This window comes from Eutrigla gurnardus (assembly GCF_963514095.1).
Source record: "Eutrigla gurnardus genome assembly, chromosome: 14".
NCBI lineage: Eukaryota > Metazoa > Chordata > Actinopteri > Perciformes > Triglidae > Eutrigla > Eutrigla gurnardus.
Genome location: NC_139937.1, coordinates 23346943 through 23365961, shown reverse-complemented (window position 1 = coordinate 23365961; position 19019 = coordinate 23346943). Strand labels below are relative to the sequence as shown.

General features: G+C 44.0%; 1 protein-coding gene across 1 annotated transcript in view; it reads left to right on the top strand.

The window, feature by feature from the left end:
- Positions 1-466: 466 nt before the first annotated feature.
- Positions 467-19019, top strand: part of gabbr1a (gamma-aminobutyric acid (GABA) B receptor, 1a) — a 60849-nt gene continuing 42296 nt past the window's right edge. Inside the window, exons 1-6 of the mRNA XM_084026440.1 lie at positions 467-801; positions 3197-3283; positions 3559-3623; positions 4961-5099; positions 8946-9131; positions 10981-10998. Of these exons, the coding sequence (XP_083882566.1) occupies positions 3205-3283; positions 3559-3623; positions 4961-5099; positions 8946-9131; positions 10981-10998 (487 nt within the window). The 5' untranslated portion in view covers positions 467-801; positions 3197-3204. The remainder of the gene's footprint in view (positions 802-3196; positions 3284-3558; positions 3624-4960; positions 5100-8945; positions 9132-10980; positions 10999-19019) is intronic.

The following is a 19019-nucleotide window of genomic DNA, read 5'->3' as shown; positions in this document are numbered from 1 at the left end:
ACTGTGGGGAAGAACACAACAAAGAGGGGGAGGAGGAGGAGGTGGAGGTGAAGGTGAAGGAGGTGATGGGCTTTGATGTAATGTGATGGATGACCAGTGTTGTAGACTGGGAAAGCTTGGGGGAGAAAAAGGGCTCAACGTTGTAGTCGCTGTTAATACCGCGGCGCCATATCTGCGCCGCGTCCAGTCACGTGATCTGGTTATTAACGCTGGGATGAAGCTGCAAGCTTCCCATGAACCCGACGCTCCTCCTCGTAAGACGCGCTGTGATGTGTTTACTGTCCCAGACTTTAGCGCGTTTCATGTTGGGAAGGAGGGAGGCGGCGGTCGGCTAAATGCGTGAGAGGGAGGGAGGGAGGGGCTGTTACGCACGGTGCGTCTCCATCGTGACGTCGCGAACCAGCTCAAGATTGTAGGGGGAGAGAGAGAGAAGGGAGGGGAGTGTGGGTGAATCGGTGTTTCGTCGTTTATAGGGATGCGTTTGTATATAGTGCATGTATGTTTCTTTTTTGTACGGATTTCTGTCATTTCTTACCGTTGCCATGCGTAACTGCAATACAAGAAGGAACAGAAAATAACAACAACCCCGAGTGAAATGCGTTTAGTGTTTTTTCTCTCTGTAACATTCTGTTTACGAACGGAGCAGCTTGCACATTTATAGCCATACTAATATAGCCATAAAATCGCTGTAAAGATGCACATTTCTACCAAATAATCCGACGCTGCGCTTCCCCCAACCCCTCCCGGCGGATCCACCCGGAGGACGAGCTGCTATCTGGACTGAGCGCATCGAAAGTAATAGTAAGTACACATGCTATACGGCTTTGCTCCGAGGGGGGGTGGGGGTGGGGGTGGGGGGGGAGGCTAGATGGATGCTGCTATTACTGTATGGTTGCAATGCGAGACTACATGAATCCAGAATACGCCTCGCTTCCCCGCGCGTTTAATCACGGACGCCAAATTCCGTTTCTTCAATTTGTATGCAAAGGCCATTCGTTGTCGACGGCCACAGGCCACGTTTGTGTGACTTCCTCCTCGCAGGAATCCGCTCTGCTGCTACGTTTTTTATTGTCGTCGTATGGTTTAAAAAAATAAACATAAAGGTGAGGTTGTATCGTTTTAATACCGTACGTTTATTGATAGAGAGCTGCCCTCCTGTGTGTGTGTGTGTGTGTGTGAGGGCTTGTTAATATGGTCGGCCTGCCTCTTACAGGCCATCACGGATTCCCTCGTCAACAGCCGACAAGTAACTACCGGCAGCATACGGTTGGTGGCAGCCTCACCGTGACCCTCACGTCTCAGCAGTTCAATGCTCAGCCACGCGCAAAATAGGCTCCAGCAGTCTAATGTGCGCGTGTCCGGCAGTGGAGCTGTCCGTGGTGCTGAAATGCGACCGGATCATCCTTCTTTTTCCTCCCTCTTCTCTAGCTCGCTCTCTCCCCCTTTTCCTCTCTCCCATTGCAGCTTCCGGCATTCTGAGGAAGTCGTCTGGGTCCGCTCACCATTAGGGAGGTGGATGCGGATGAGCTGGACGGGGGCTCTTTTTTGGGTAACGAGGTGTTTCATGAGGCTGCAGTGCCTCAGTGAAGGCGCTGTCCGTGGTGCTGAAGCCTTAATTGCATTTAAAGCTCGAGGCTGGTCGACTGCCCCCCCCCCCCCCCCCCCCCCCCCCCCGCTGCAGAGTTAGCTGGCTTTATGCTGGATAGGCTGCTTCATCCATGCTACACTCACACACATAGTTTGCTTCCATCCGGCTCAGTGTGTGATCGCTGATATTAATGACTCCATGCTGGGCTGTCCTTCTTCCCCCCTCCGTCCCTCACAGGACAAAAGCCCACACTGGAAGCTGCCAACACACACACACACACACACACACACACACACACACACACACACACACGCTGGCGGTGTCTACCTCTTGCTTGCGTCTTGTCAGTGAACTCTAAAAATACACTGGATAACGCTAATGAAGTATCCAGCAGAGTTTGTCTGTCTTCCACAAGCAAGCCTCGCTGCCATCTGTCTCCCTCACTGTGGTGCTTTGCTTTGTTATGGCCCCCTCACCACACACACACACACACACACACACACACCCTCCACCCCCGACTGCCTTGTCGAGTGTGTATGTTTATGTTTGTGCATGCGTGACAGCCTCATAAAGCAACATTTATTATTCAAAACTGCAAATGAGCAGCTATATATAGTGTGTTTATCATTGATAGTCAGTTGTGCTCCCGTGTTTCCCTGCCTGCCTGGAGCGCCGCGGCTCACGGGACTCAAGGGTCTTTTGAATGGTTTTTTTTTTTTTTTTCTTTTTTGCTAGTTTGCATTTCACACTCATTCTGTACTCATGAAATCTGAGTGTGGCGGCCAAGTGGCCTGTGGTTTCACCGTCCTCGTCAAGCAAACGAGTGTTTGCACGCGTAAAGTAGGTTCAAATGAACGTTAACGGTTGGGCCATATGATCTATTTGTTAATTGTTGACTATTACAGATATTATTTGTGGATTTGATGGGAAATTCAGGGGGAATCCAATGATTTTACACATCAAAGTCAGTGATGTGAACAGTCAAGATGCACTGTGGGTAATGTAGGAGAAGCATGCATGGAATGTAAAACATAATGTCTGGTTGTGCTGCATTGACCCTTAAAAATAAAGCTACCCAGCAGTGTTGGCGTTTGGACTGCCATGCTAAACTGATGGAGGGTGAAGCGGTGCGATCTGTCAACACGCATAAAAGCACCTTTCTGTTCGGCATCAGAGAGCGTTTCTGTGTCCAGAGTCCACAAGCTGCTTACTTTTCGGACCCTGATATGAAGAAAACTCCAACTTGGCGTCAAATGTTTCTGTGGGCAGCCGCTTTGGAGGGGAAAAAATAAATAAAAAATATCACTATCAGTCATCAAAAAAAAACCCAAGATGAAACTTTATGTGTGGGGCTTTTGAAAAGAAGCCAAGCTGGCTATCAGCTGAAGGAGAGCGTCTGCACTGTAAATACAAATAGAGGCAGGGAGAGAACAGAGTGGACTCATCCTCTCCGTGAACAGGCAGGCAGGTTGTTGCCCAAAAGTTGATGCATGCCTCCTGTTTTATCCCTTTAAGGACCGACAGCACTGTTTTCTCAGTCACCTTTTCCCCTTCGTCTCCTCTGTTTCTTCAGAAAACCCTAAATGTCTCTCTTCCTCTCTCTTTCAGATCCAGAGATGGCCCGCCTATTGTTTCTGATTATTCTCTGTGCCCTTCCATCTCTCGTCGTGCCCATACATAATTCATCAACTGGAGGTAATTTGTGTGTGTGCTTGTGTTTGAATGTATGCGGGAATGTGTGTGTGTTAATATGCCTTAATGGACAGAAAGAAGGAAGTCCGGGGAGATTACTAAGTGATCAGGATGAAGAGCTGTAATTTGTGCGGCGAGGGAAGCATCGGTTAAATTGATAATCTGTCATGTTTCTGTAATGCACCTGCATTATCTGGAGACGGAGGTTTCCCCTCGCTGCTGTTCTTGCCCTTCATTCTTCATCATCATCATCTTCTTTTTTTTGTTTTCTTCCTCAGGCTGTGGCATCATCCGGCCTCCCAGAGATGGAGGGATCCGCTACCGAGGCCTGACACAAGAACAGGTAGAGAATACCGTTTCCTCTCCGGATCCTCACCTGTCACAGCGAGCCACTGCAACCACAGTTGGCTTGAAGATTTTCAAAATAAAACAAACGGATATAAGAAGCTTATACTGTTTTTTTCCACTCACAGTAGAAAAACATACTCTATATGACGAGGGATATTTCAGCTACTGATGGAATAATTTTGACGAGGGGCCGATATTCAGCATTTTTATGGGTATCAGTCATTTTTTAAGCCGATTTGACGATAAAATAATTTAATTTTAAAATGCACTACCTGGCTCTGATGCCTCAGTATCGACTCACTGGTCTTTATTTTATATGTTTTAACTTTATAAAACTTCAGGGAACTATTGTATTTATAAATCGTTAATTTGTTCAACTTTATAACGATGTTGCTGAAAGCTTGTTGCACGTTTTGTGTTCAGGTCATGATGAAACTGTGAAAATATCAGTCTCCTATGGGCAGGAAATGTTGATATCGTCCCACGCCTAATCAAGGGGAAATAAATAAACATTTCCGAGTGGAGGGAGACTATGAAGCTCACAGGATAGTAATGACGTCTGCACTGCAGCAAAACTCAAATTAGAAGTGGGATGGGTGCAGATTCAAAGTGTAAGAAGAACCAAATCCTCGACAACTGAGCCTCTCAAGTGTTGGTGCACCTCTGTGGACTCGTGCAAACAAGGGCGTGCACAAGGTCGCTGCTGAAAGTTGCCAGAGCAACGGCCCATTTGAGCTGGCCCTCTGGACGAAAGCAGTATTTTGCTGTTGTGGTTGCAGAGACACGAGTAGCCCATAATAGCTAACGTGAGACCAAATGAAATCACCATGTCATGAAAACTTTTATGACTTTTTTTGGTTTATTACAGAACGGGGGGCGACCCAGAACCCAGATCTGTAAAAAGTGTCGCAGCTTCTCTGTGTCACGTGTTAACGCGATGCAAGCACAATATTTGCCGACTTTGATTGCTGTTTGAAGAATTTATGTATCTGTGAACACGAGCAAGAAAGCAATTTGTAAATTAGGTTTCAATTAGGTTCAGGTACATGCTGACGGGTCTCACACACACACACACACACACACACACCTCAACATGAAGCTGTAACACAGCTCACATCCCTCCACGAGAGACGGTGTAATTCAGAGTGACAGCCCATCAATTCCCACGATATTGCCATAAAATGTTCTTCATAGTAAAACTTTATTGTCACGACCAGATGGCAACAGTCTACGGCACTGAAGAGGGAATGAGGGAAGGCCGGTGTGTGTGAGAGAGAGAGCATCAATCATGCTTTAATTACGGTCTGTCTGTCGTTGGTGTTTCTCTTCCAGATCCGCAGCGTTCAGATCCTCCCTGTGGATTACGAGATCGAGTACATCTGCAGAGGGAACCGGGTGATCGTGGGGCCGAAGGTCAGGAAGTGTTTACCCAACGGCACATGGACCGACATGACGCTGCACAGCCGATGTCGTGAGTCCTTTTTTTTTTTTTTTTTTTTTTAGTAAAAATGAAATACACACTCTCCATAAAATGACGGGTTTCCAGCTGCTCCCAGTTCCTCCTATTTATATTCATACTGGGACATGTTGGGATTGTAAAACCAAGTGTTGTTTATCTCACGACTTCCTGGTTACAAGGTCCAATCAGAGCCAGCCAGAGAACTTTTGGCCAATGGGATGCAGCCATGGGAACATGTGTTTGTTGTGCAGAAAATAAAGAGTGTGAGCTTGTTATTGAGGTCGGCGTACACCAAAATAAGACTCTACTAGTGTTGTTTTTGGCGGTCTGTTTTAGTTTCAGTCCAGTCTTTGTCTCAATCTATCATTTTAGTTTTTATTAGTTTTAGTCTCTTCAAGTTTCAGTCGACTAAAAGTCTGAGCATTTTATTTAGAACTGACCATGACTATTTTAGTCTAGTTTTAGTCAAAGATTATATTATTGTTACCTTATAGACTCAAGAATGCATCCATTCCAGACACAGAAGATGCTCCCATTTGAATTTACAACATATTTATTTTACCAACCAACTATGTTATCGTCACATGACGTTTTCCTCACGTGATAAAGGTTCGTTGACGACGATATTTCGCCAAGAGTTTCGTTAACGAAAGCAACACTAGACTCTAGCTCCTCCCGGGCGTGTCATGTGACCTGGAAGCAGCTGGACTCGTGAACAAGTGAACTCAGAACCTGCTTCTGTGTATTTGATGTGTGTGAATTTTACTGGCTTTTATTAGAGTAATCCAGTCTTTTTAGATAAAATAGGGTTGATAACCTAAACCCAGAGACCTAACCGTCTTATAGAGTGTTTTCACACCGTTTCAACATGAACAGCCGTGAACGGAGGTTAAAACAGCCGGCTGAGCTCTACTCAAGTAAACACTGCACAGTCAGAATTACACTGGTGTGGTCCTTTAAGGCCACTAGTCGCTCTCTTTTAGCTCTTGGTTCTCATTCGTCACGATTTAATCACTCTGAGCGACTCCTTTCACATTGTTTTCATATGTCATTACATCGTATACCTTATTATTATTCATCATTCTATTATTTTCTTACTGTAAGAATGTAAACACTTTAAATAGTTGGAGCTTAAATATATAATGTTTATAAAAAACTAAACTTAAAAGTGGTTCATGTATTAAAACCCCTCTCCCATGAATCCCTACTTAATAAGATCTAGTTACCCTCAGAAGTCCCAGTAGTTCGATTATGTGTAATATTTAATCTGTTTTGTAATAACGGAATATTAAAGGTTTCTGATCTACTTTTATAACCCGACGCTGATCTGTGCTTGAGGCGCCGCTTGCTTCGTAAAGAGACTGATCATGTGACACAGGTGGACTTCGTCTAAGTAATTACTTCTGAAGGTGATCAGTAGCTGCAGGTCTTACTGACGGGCTCCACAGTAACGGTCGGAGGCAACAAAGTACAAATACTTTGTAACTGTACTTTTCTTTCAACTTTTTAATTGTATTCCCTTCGTTATAAAATAAATATCTCTACTCCTCACATTTTCAAAACAGTCCATTTAGGGAATAATAGATTTTTTTAATTATTAATGTGATGTGAAATTCAGTTAGCCTTGCAAAATAAAAACAATATTATACAAATGTAAGCATCAAAATAATGTCATTAAAGTATCAATAAAATATAATTTCCTTTAAGGAGGTCCATTACATGCAATACATTTTGAACTTCATTCCTGATCTTGGGAACAATATGTGTCACAAAAATAATCCCAATTCATAAATCACCTGTTGACGTGGCGACGGCGGAGCCGAGGCGGCGAGAAGCCGTTTAAATCTTTGGAAGGAGCTCGTGGACCTCTGAGGCGGGATCTCGTAAACACTTGTTTTGTTGGATTCTGATCTATGAATACATTTGTTCTGTTCCTGTTTCCGGCTCATGAGTACGTGGGCTTATAATGAAGGGCTTGTAAATATCAACTTATCTGCGATGCTTCCATGGAGAATAGTTTAGTTTTAGATTATGTTTAAAGCTCACTTCTCTTATTGGACAGCGAGGCCTGAAATGTAATTTCTACTCATATCACATCAGTGCCTCTGCAAATACGGAGAGAATAAAGCCCGAGATCCAATCAAATCCCTGTTGTAGCTCCTGTTCTTTCAGTTCACGTGTAACATCAGCGGAATGCCGTTTCCCCCAGGATGCATTGAGGCAGGATTTCTGTTGTCTCCGGCTTACGTAAGAGCACAAGCTGCACTGTGCAGATTGGACTTTTATCATGCGCTCACACGCTGGAAGGAAGACTCGACAAACTCGGCAGCTAAACAAATTGGATTCAAGAGCTTTTAGCCGTTTTGTGTGAAAACCAAAGCAAGCAGAGCTCACAGTAAGAACGTGAGCTGAAGTGTCGCCTGCGTTGTGTTTGGGGTTAAATGTGCGAGCAGGAAAAATCCAGATGTAAACACCTGAAATAATACATGAGCACATGTTTCCCAGAGGAGACGCTGCTCAAGAGGTGGAAGTAATGCCTGGCAACATTTTTACCTTATTGCTCATTTTGTATTTTTGTTTTTTTTACCTTCCTGCTTGTTCACACTGAGAAACACGTTAAATTATGCATCATCCTTTAATACATTTGTACTTTAAACACAAGCTAAAGTCGACAACGTCAGCAGAAACAATAACCAGAGGAGATGAAACTTTGTGCTTTTTCTGGATTTCATCATTGCTCTGCTAACGTTTAGTGCTAATTAACAAACGTATCGACACATTAAAGTCGAGTCTCCGTCTCCAAGGCAACGTATTTCTGAGTGAAACAGGACAGACAGGCGGGACGTTGAAAAGATGATCTCATCATCAGCTCTGATTGGTTGATGGAACGATGACATGATATTATTTGTGTTTTGTTTCCCAGGAAAAAGAAAATATTATATTTTGAGTTAAAGATATGAATAAATATTGTTTTAAATCTATATGTGGTTAAATAGGAGATGGGACGATATTGCGATAAAAAACACTCAATAATAAGTGATTTCCATTATCAGGATAATCATAAATATAATCAAAAGCAACTTGATAAAGTCATCTAGCTCACTATCATGGTATGATTTAAAAAAATACAGAATAAAAAATTGTCTTCATCCTTTATTTATGCGACCTTATGATTCATGATCATCTTATTGAATATTGATTGTTTTTCACTAAAGAAAATGTGTCTTTTCTATGACATACAAATACTTGTTAAGTAAGTTAAGTAATGAGTATTTGTTTCGTTTTAAGCATATTTTGATGATTATCAAAGTCTTCTAATGTCAGATGAACAATATGACCAGGGATGTGACATTAAAGGGTTAAAAAGATTTGCACAACCTAGATTTGAAATGTCGTTTTTTTTTTTCATGTTTCGGACAAAATGGCACAAAATAAACCGTTGAATGTAAATAAAGAATCTGATGACGAATAAAAGTGCATTACAATGATTTCCTGGGCTCTAACGGGCGGTTTAGCCTCTTTCAGCGACTTGTTTTGGATGTACAACTTGTTGACTCTACACTGCTGAACGCATTTAGCAGCTAAAGAGCCGGTGGGAGTCGGTGGAGACCAAAAACCGAGCTAAAAGAGAGCATTGGACGTCTGTTCATCGAGAAGGAACGCCGTCGCCCTTCTGCGTTATTATAGTGACATGTCTCACCGACTGTTACTATAATAACTGTATTATAAGGTGGTCCCAGCTGGTTATTTAACCAATAACATCGTTTTCTCATCCGAAGCATGTTCACCTCTTAAACGTTTGTTCATCCTCCAGCCTTTTCCGTAACTCTCTTTTTCCGCGGTTCTTCCGGTTGCCAGTGCTGCTGTGCCCGCGGGTGTGGACCTCCCTGGAGAACGGCCGGGTGGCCGTGAAGCCCCCCGGGCCGCCGGTGGAGGGGACGGTGCTCCATTACAGCTGCCACGCCGGCTTCATCCTGGAGGGCAGGAACATCAGCCACTGCACCAAACTGGGCAAGTGGGACGCTCCGAAGCCCACCTGCCTCTGTGAGTATCTGTGAGACCTGAATGACTCAATGATTTTACATGAAGCCTCCGATTAGCTGTGGAGCTGTGGTGGGAGGGATTTACTGACGGGCTTTAATATTATTTTACAGCTCTTATACCACAGTGACCAAATTAAAATTTATAATAATAACAGAAAAAACAAAGTATATATTCTGAAATTGATATTTGTGATTCATTGTGAATCGGCAAAATATTTGAGGTAAAGTTTAGTAAAGAATATTTATAATTTGTCCATTAATACACATAATATGCAACTATTTTCTTTTTCTTTTTTTTGTTCCTTTTTTTCAACCAACATTCTCTGGTTCCAGCCTCTCAAATGAGAGGATGATTTTTATGATTTTAAGATAATGACATAAAACCAGCATAGATACATTTCACTGACATCTGCTAAAATATAATAGGCATTTAAAAAAATATACATTTTCTGACATTTTATAGTCATAATGGATTGTTTGTTTATGAAAGTAATTATTAGTCACAGCCATAAATGTATTTTAGTCCCTAAAGAAATGTGTCTAAATGGTATTAAAGCAGAAAATATCCACTGAATCCCACTGATACGGCTCACTCGTTCAGCCTCACATAAAACGGGAACAGGAGGTTTTAAAGATGACACGATGGTGATTGTGAACACCTGCTCTCCCAACGGACGGCGTTGGCTACGAGACCTCAAATCATCCAACCAATCAGAGCGGTTCGTAGCGTTGGCACAGGCAGGTAAAACCGAGAGATGCCGTCCCACACATTAAACTGTGGATAAATACTGAATGGATATACAAGACGAGAGCGCGAGCGGATAACTGTGATATCATCGACACCAGAGAGGCTTCTGGGTAACAACAGTTGGCACGTCTGAAAAGATTTGTCCAAATTAGGGCGAATGAATGAGGATTTTACTGAAAAGAGATGAGATTTGCCAACTGGTCATCGGTGGAGTTGGCATGGCAACCGGCTAAAGTTGCTATGGGAATGGTCGTATTGAAAGAGATGAAAGAGGGAATTATCAGCACAGTTGGACTGGAAACTGGAAACTAGGTGACTAATTGTGTAATTTCTTAAAAAAATAAATAATAAAAAAAAAAGCCAGAAGGTTTGAGATGCTCTATGATTTAACATCTCGTTATTTATTCTTTATGATATTAATTCTTCTACGTTGTTAGAAGAGTTTCCGTGATGCGACCACATGAGACCTTAAAGGTTTATTCCTGTTAACTATGATTACATAACATCTAGCAGTGAGGAGGAGCTCCTGCAAGGAAATGACTGCTCAGCCTCTAAAGGACGGCGCTAAAGTGGTGTGTTACTGCCATCTAGTGGCGGGGAATCACTTACATTTTGAGCTTTACTGCACCTTAGTGGACATTATCCAATAAAGACACTTCTCTTTCATTGCTGCTGCAATATCCATTTCAATCAAGGCCACATAAACCGGCACTACGTTTTAAACACAGCCTTGCAAACCTGCTCTTATTTATTTATTTATGTATGTATTTATTTATTTATTTATTTATTTATTTATTTATTTATTATCCAATACCCAATGTAAGTGGTTTTCAGCTCATTAGCCATTCCTGTTACCAAGTTATGGACTGACTGAGATTCAGAAGCTTTGTCACCATTTTATTGATTTATTTCTGTATTTAAGTTTTTCATGTGTTTTTATGTTTTCAGTGAGCTCCTAACCATATCAACAAGCTTCTATTACCATATGATATGAATTTTGAATTTGTATTTAATCCTCGTTAACTGTTCTGTTTCCACCTGAATTGTATTTTTATTAACCAGCTGTTCTTCTTCCTTCTTTTTTTGTGTTTGCCGTCCAAAGATGACAGAAACTACACAGGTAGGAACCTTTCATTCTTATCATCCCATCCGTGCTAACCAAAGCCTGCTACGCTGCAATCGTTAATTAGTCCTGATAATACATTTTTATTGTGTTATTATGGATTATGACGTGCCCATCCAACATGGTGTTATATGTCACTAAACATACACTTTTGCTGTACGACATGAAAGTCTCATATATAAAATTACATTGCAAAGAAACAAAACCTGCTGCAAACAAGGTTCCAAAAATCCCTTAAAACATCATATAATTATTATAAATATACATAATAAGTTTTTCATTTTTTGTCCTGTTTCTAAAGCTTACTCTCCCCACTGAGATCCTTGATCTTTTACGATCTTAAATTCTTCTCCACATAATCGTTTCAATACTGTGCTGCAGGTGCAATGCGCACTGTCGCCACAAGAGGGCAGCATCCGCCTGAAGCGCTGCCAAGCGGCTGTTCTGAGACATTTTTCAAGGTGGATGTGAACATTCTGACTTCATGGAGAAAAGCAAGCACGAACAACTTGTGCAAATAAAGATAGTTTTTGAGCTGCTGTGAGAAACCAGATACCGAAGTTGTCGATTAGTTTTCATATCTAATATTAAAGCACATACATTTCAGCTGACAGCATTTCCTTCACTTCCTCACCTTCCTGTGAACACGAGGGACGTTACTTTCTACCTCTGAGAATCGAGTAAATCCTCCTCTTTATATGAATCAAAAGCACCGAGAGAGAAGATTAAGACTTATTTTAATTTGGCTCAGAAGCATCATTAGAGTAACACCCCCCCCCCCCTTATGCCTTCTGTTCATTTTTTAATTCCAAAGTTTTAATGAAACTTGTATCGATGCTAATCGTTTTCTGTGGCACGCTCCTGCCCTCTGCTGAGGGTAAGATGGATTTTGAAAACGACGAAGCTGAGAGTTTGTCAAACATAATCAGCTGTGGAAGATTCGGCGTGCAGCAGGTCATTCCTGAGACCTAATGTGCTGAAAACTAAAGGGTCAGAGCATCTACTGCTGCAGACATAGTATCTGATCCGCGGCCAGGATGACGAATACATGTGTTATTGTTGCACGGCGGCTCGTCCTCTTGCACAGTCATGTGACCTCGTTAGGAGTTGGCCACATATTGAATCATACACCAGCTACGATCCGTGAAGGATCACAACACTGCCATAAATTAGGCATGGACCTGCACACACACACACACACACACACGCACACACACACACACACACACACACCAAACTCCATGTGTGTGGTTTCAGGCGAGTGATCCCCAGAAGTTGCTGATAAAATAAAGAAACTTTCTAAATGTCACAGAGCGACTTGACAAACACACACTTAACAAAGCGACAGAGAAATCTCGTTTCCTCAAATAGAAAATTTCCATCGACTCTCTCAGTAGTGACCTCCCTCTCTCTCTCTCTCTGTCTCTCTGTCTCTGTCTCTCTCTCTCCACTGCATGTGCCATCACCACCCACTTACTGCCTCCTCAGCGGGAGAAAGGTTAATACCCTGCTCCTGTCTGTGTCTGCTCTACCGTGTGTGTGTGTGTGTGTGTGTGTGTGTGTGTGTGTGTGTGTGTGTGTGTGTGTGTGTGTGTGTGTGTGTGTGTGTGTGTGTGTGTGTGTGTGTGTGTGTGTGTGTGTGTGTGTGTACAGTGATCGGTTTTATCGCGGATTCCAATTAAAAGTAAGAAAATTCAAACGCCCACAATAAGTTGATGGAGGTGAATTTCATTCTGGGTTTAAAGGTAAATCTCATCGCTGTCTCGTGGTAAAAAGTAGAGCCTGACTGAGGATGCAAATTAAAAACACGTTTATAGGGACACCTTATGATCGTGTTATTTAAGATGATTTGATCGTTGAACACTAAAAAGGACGTTCACTTATATTGGATATTTGATTCTAAAGGTAAAGTCATAACGGTATGTTTTACGGCCATTTTAGGAGTTTAAAGCACATTTTGATGATTACGGATATCATATAAATGTTAATTTTCATTATGTATTATTATAGATTAATTCAATGATAGTTTTCTTAAAGACTGTCGATTATATTTCACAACATAGAAGTGCAAAAAGGATTGCTAGTGGTGAAGTTAGTTATCACCAAATATAACGGGAATAAAAACAACATTTGTTGGAGATGATTTTCCGTGGGTTAACACACGTTTGGTGCAGCGGCGAGTATTTCCAGCAGCAGGACGACGTCTGTGGGAGCGACTCAAAATAAACTCCAGCATTCATCCTAATCAAAGCACATGACGGCTCACTGATGTGTTTTTTAATAGTTTGACAACAATAGAGCTCAGTGGCACAGAGGAATAAGATATATCGGTCTGAGGCGACACAGACTGGAGTTTCACTTATTGTTGGTTTAATAAGGAATCCAATGTAAAATAAGACGAACCAGAAGAACATCGTCCCGGTGTTTTTAGTTCATGATAACGTTAATGAGACTTCTTAATTTGAATACTTGATTTCTTATCACTGGTGTTTAAGGAAGATCGATTCGAGGTCAAACGCCCTGACTACATTTCCCACAATGCTTTGGGAGCAGAAGAAGAGAGCTTATTTTTTTTATAGTGTGGGATAAATTTATGCCTTTTTTTCCCCCCTAATTTGTCTTTATTGGCTACGCTTTCTGACACACACTCCAGATATTAAACATATTCTTCAAAATGCGACGTCATCGGTGATGTTTGTTTTTCACCGCGCGAGAAAATGAAGGATTTTATTGGGTTAAACTGTATTAAATGTGTTGTATTTGTAAGCAGAGATGATTGGCTTTCAAAGATTTAGTGTAGCCCTTTGTATATATATATATATATATATATATATATATATATATATATATATATATATATATATCATATCTGTATTCATAATGTACACTACTGGTTACCAAATGTTGCTATAAAGCCATGCCCGAGCGGCGGGGTATTTATTTTCCAGTTGAACAATGAAGATATTATTCTTAACTCCACCCGGCTCCTCTGATGTGATATATTGCTGTAATAACTGAGTGTATTGGAGACCAGGTAGTGTGTGCTGTTGCTGCTGCTTCTGGACAAATTATGATGATACTGTATCCAAGCTGGAGCTGTTTTGTTTTTTCATATACTGCATGATGAACTGTTTTTATAGCATGCCAGCCGGCATTTATGCTCCTATAAATTGGTGTCATTCCAATAATCCGTGGCCCTGAGACGTGTAAACACAGCCGGCGTTTTCACCTTGCCTATCTGACACACAAAGACTGTATTGTGAAGAAGTCAGGGAGCCTGGATCTGGAACATTTAAACAGTTCCGATTGATTTTTTTTTTTACACAGTACGGAGCGTTGAATAGCTTCCTGAACAACAGGCGCTCTGCAGGTGGAGGGGAAGTGTGATGTGGTGGGTTAAAAAGGGAAAGAGTGTACATTCTCCCAGCAGCTCCTTCTCCAGGAAGGAAAACAGGTCATTATCCTGGAGGATGCCCAGTGTGCAGACCACACACACACACACACACACACACACACACACACACACACACACACACACACACACACACACACACACACACACACACACACACACAGGCCCTCATTAAAGCTGCTCGGCAACATGTTGCAGCGTTGCATCTTCCCCACGCTGAGCCACAGTTAACGTCTCCTCTGAATGTGGCATCCGCCGCCGCCGCGGGGGGCGTCCAGCCTGCCGGTGCGTCCTGCATGCGTCCGCTGTGTGGGATCGTGTTTAAAAAAAAAAAAAGCCAAGTGTTCTAAAGTTCACAGCTGAATAATTGATAGCGTGCCGGATGGGTCACGGGGTGAGGAAGGTGGAAGTGGAAGGCAAATGGCAGCACATGATGATCAGGGCGCTCACCTCGGCCTGTGAGGCCTTGTTAGCAGCCGGATGTCGAACAGCTCCCTGCTACATGGAGAGATCCAGATAATGAGATTTGGGTAATGAACCAGGGTGATATAATAGACGTATTCTATCGCCTAACTACAGAGGGTTTTTAATTTAGACTGGGGAAATAATGGTCTTCTGCTCAGCTGCTGCAGTAAGTAATTTCCAGAATGAAACTTGAACACTGACATAACATTGCAATTAGAACGCTTACACGGGGAAACTACAAAAGCACGGGCGTGAAATGGAATAAAAGCGTGGTCAATAATCCAAATAGGCCGCATTGGAAACGGCAACAAAAAGAAAGAGAAAGTATAGCTGGCAGAGTTTACTGCTGTTAGATAACGAGCTGTTAACCTTTCAGACGTAACGCTCCTCAAAGGATTCATCGGGTATCGAAGGTATCGAATGGCAGATGTGTCTCCGAAAACATAACAAATGAATTTTAGGAAGAGAGCTGCGTGATCTTTCAGTTTATCTGTAAAAAGGAAAAAGGCTGTAAAAAGGAGTCGGGCTGAAGCGACATTTCTTTTTAGCTTCCGTGAGACGGAGTAGACAGGTGGGGGTAGACAGGTAGGGGTAGACAGGTGGGGGTAGACAGGTGGGGGTAGACAGGTAGGGGTAGACAGGTGGGGGTAGACAGGTGGGGGTAGACAGGTGGGGGTAGACAGGTAGGGGTCGACAGGTGGGGGTAGACAGGTAGGGGTAGACAGGTGGGGGTAGACAGGTAGGAGTAGACAGGTAGGGGTAGACAGGTGGGGGTAGACAGGTAGGGGTTGACAGGTAGGAGTAGACAGGTGGGGGTAGACAGGTGGGGGTAGACAGGTAGGGGTAGACAGGTGGGGGTAGACAGGTAGTGGTCGACAGGTGGGGGTAGACAGGTAGGAGTAGACAGGTGGGGGTAGACAGGTGGGGGTAGACAGGTAGTGGTCGACAGGTGGGGGTAGACAGGTAGGAGTAGACAGGTGGGAGTAGACAGGTAGGGGTAGACAGGTGGGGGTAGACAGGTAGGAGTAGACAGGTGGGGGTAGACAGGTAGGGGTAGATGGGTGAGGGTAGACAGGTAGGAGTACACAGGTGGGTGTAGACAGGTGGGTGTAGACAGGTGGGGGTAGACAGGTAGGAGTAGACAGGTGGGGGTAGACAGGTGGGGGTAGACAGGTGAGGGTAGACAGGTGAGGGTAGACAGGTAGGTGTAGACAGGTGGGGGTAGACAGGTAGGGGTAGACAGGTAGGTGTAGATGGGTGGGGGTAGACAGGGAGGAGTAGATGGGTGGGGGTAGACAGGTGAGGGTAGAAAGGTAGGTGTAGACAGGTGGGGGTAGACAGGTAGGAATACACAGGTGGGGGTAGACAGGTAGGAGTAGACAGGTAGGGGTAGACAGGTGGGTGTAGACGGATGGGTGTAAACGGGTTGGGGTAGACAGGTAGGGGTAGACAGGTAGGTGTAGATGGGTGAGGGTAGACAGGTGGGTGTAGACAGGTAGGTGTAGATGGGTGGGGGTAGAAAGCTAGGAGTACACAGGTGGGGGTAGACAGGTAGAGGTAGACAGGTGGGTGTAGACGGGTGGGGGTAGACAGGTAGGGGTAGACGGGTGGGGGTAGACAGGTAGGGGTAGACGGGTGAGTGTAGACGGGTTGGGGTAGACAGATGGGGGTAGACAGGTAGGGGTAGACAGGTGGGTGTAGACAGGTAGGGGTAGACAGGTGGGTGTAGACGGGTGGGGGTAGACAGGTGGGTGTAGATGGGTGAGGGTAGACAGGTGGGTGTAGACAGGTAGGTGTAGATGGGTGGGGGTAGAAAGCTAGGAGTACACAGGTGGGGGTAGACAGGTAGGGGTAGACAGGTGGGTGTAGACGGGTGGGGGTAGACAGGTAGGGGTAGACGGGTGAGTGTAGATGGGTTGGGGTAGACAGATGGGGGTAGACAGGTAGGGGTAGACAGGTGGGTGTAGACGGGTGGGGGTAGACAGGTAGGGGTAGACGGGTGAGTGTAGACGGGTTGGGGTAGACAGGTGGGGGGACGATGCTGGGCTTCCACAACTGTGGCGCTAAAAGTTTCAGATTGATGGATTGATTGATTGATTGATTGATGGATTGATTGATTGATTGATTGATGGATAGATTGATTGATGGATAGATTGATAGATTGATTGATAGATACAGTAGATAGATAGATAGATAGATTGATTGATGGATGGATGGTACAAGGGGTTCAGAGAATAACGGCCGTGGAGCGTCGCGTGTTTACGTGTCGGTGGTGTGGATGCTCTTACAGACAGGGAACTGTGCTGGATGTGAACGAGGGATTCAAGCAAGCGTGCAGGAAGTCCAGTCTCTCTCTCTCTCTCTCTCTCTCTCTCTCTCTCTCTCTCTCTCTCTCTCTCTCTCTCTCTCTAATTCCATCGCTGAAATGAAATAGTCGGCCGTGACTGATGTATCCGCCCAGGCTGTAGAGCCGTGTCGACTCGTGCGTGTCGGACCAGTGAGCACAGAGTTATGGATTTGCAGGTCAAACGCCATCTACGAAGCTGTGCTGAAAACCGGGTCAAAGGTCACACATGTCAACGTTGGTCAGGATCGTTAGTGGAATCGGTCTTATTAGCCATAGCAGCTCCTCCAGCAACGACGCTGTGGATCACGTTGGTCCAGAGACCAGAAGGCCGATCTCCGGTTCTGAAGAGTGAAGCCGACACTGAAGTGCCTTTAAAGTCGCATTCTCTCTGCTGGCCACCAGGGGGCGACTCCTCTCTGGTTGTATAGAAGTCTATGAGAAAATGAGCCTACTTCTCTCTCGATGTATTATCTCAGTAAACATTATGGTCCATTTAGACTCAAACAGAAGCTCCTCCACAGACCAAATATGGTCACTTCCTTTCACTGGTTGCAAAAATTCCAAGATGGAGACGCCCCAAAATGCCCAATTTGAGGCTTCAGAACCTCAGTCCACAAACAAAACGGGTGACGTCACCATGACAACGTTGACTTCTAATAGACAGTCTGTGGTCCAGACGGAAATATCTGAACAAATATTTGATGGATTGGCATGCGATTTTGTACCGACATTCATGATCCCCAGAGGATAAATACACCTGTCTTTGGTGATCCCTGGACGTGTCCCCTCTAGCGCCACCATGAGGTAGACATTTTTTTATTTTATTTTTTTCATGGGATAGCTTACCATGAAATTTGGTTGTAGTCGAATAGTCAAACCCTGAGAAATTTCCCATCAGCCTCAGCTGTATTTTGTGCTAGCCAGCTAAAGTGAGCATGATGAACGTTTATTGTGAGCTTTTTGAAAGGAGATTCGTGCATTACATCATTGCTTTGGATCTCAGTTTGATTGTTTTCTTCCGGAAATAAATTGTTCTCAGTTGACTGGAGGAACCCGGATTTGAGTCCGGGTTCCTTCTGTGTGGACTTTGGAACCCCCCCCCCCCCTTCTCTCTCCGGGGTTTCTCCTCCCACAGTCCAAAGACCATGCAGGTTAATTGCCGACTCATGAATTGATGAATTGTGTATATGAATGTGAGCCGTGACAGACCCTGAACCGGATAAGTGGCGGTCGATAATGGAATTTTTTTTTTTAATAACGACTAATTGAGGACAGAATTGTCGACTAAGAAAAAAAAAACGAGTTTGCCTCTTCCTCCTCCTCCTCATCATCATCATCATATTAATGATTAATGATTAATTGATCTATTGCTTTTTTCACTGCATGTAAAAAAAACCCCCACAAATCTTGACTCCGTGGGTGTTTAATGGTCGTTTAAGTTGCCCTTTAACCCGGGCGACGTCACCGTTCAGCCTCCTGACGCGGTGATGATGGATTGCTTATTATGGATGAGGCTTTACGGCAGCGAAGAAGAAGAGAACGTGACAAAATGAGGTTGTGTGAGCTCCGTTTGAGTTGAGCGCAGCGTGTAACTCATTAGGAAATCTTCGAGGAGGATTTTTTTTGCCCAGAGCCCCCTCCCAACCACTCATCCTCCTCCCTCCTCCTCCTGCCTCCTCCCTCCTCCCTCTCAGCATACATTTCAGACTTGTCCTGGCTCACTCTCTCCCTCCCTCCCTCCTCTCTCCTCTCTCCTCTCTCTCTCTCTCCCTCACACTCTCTCTCAGCCTGCCG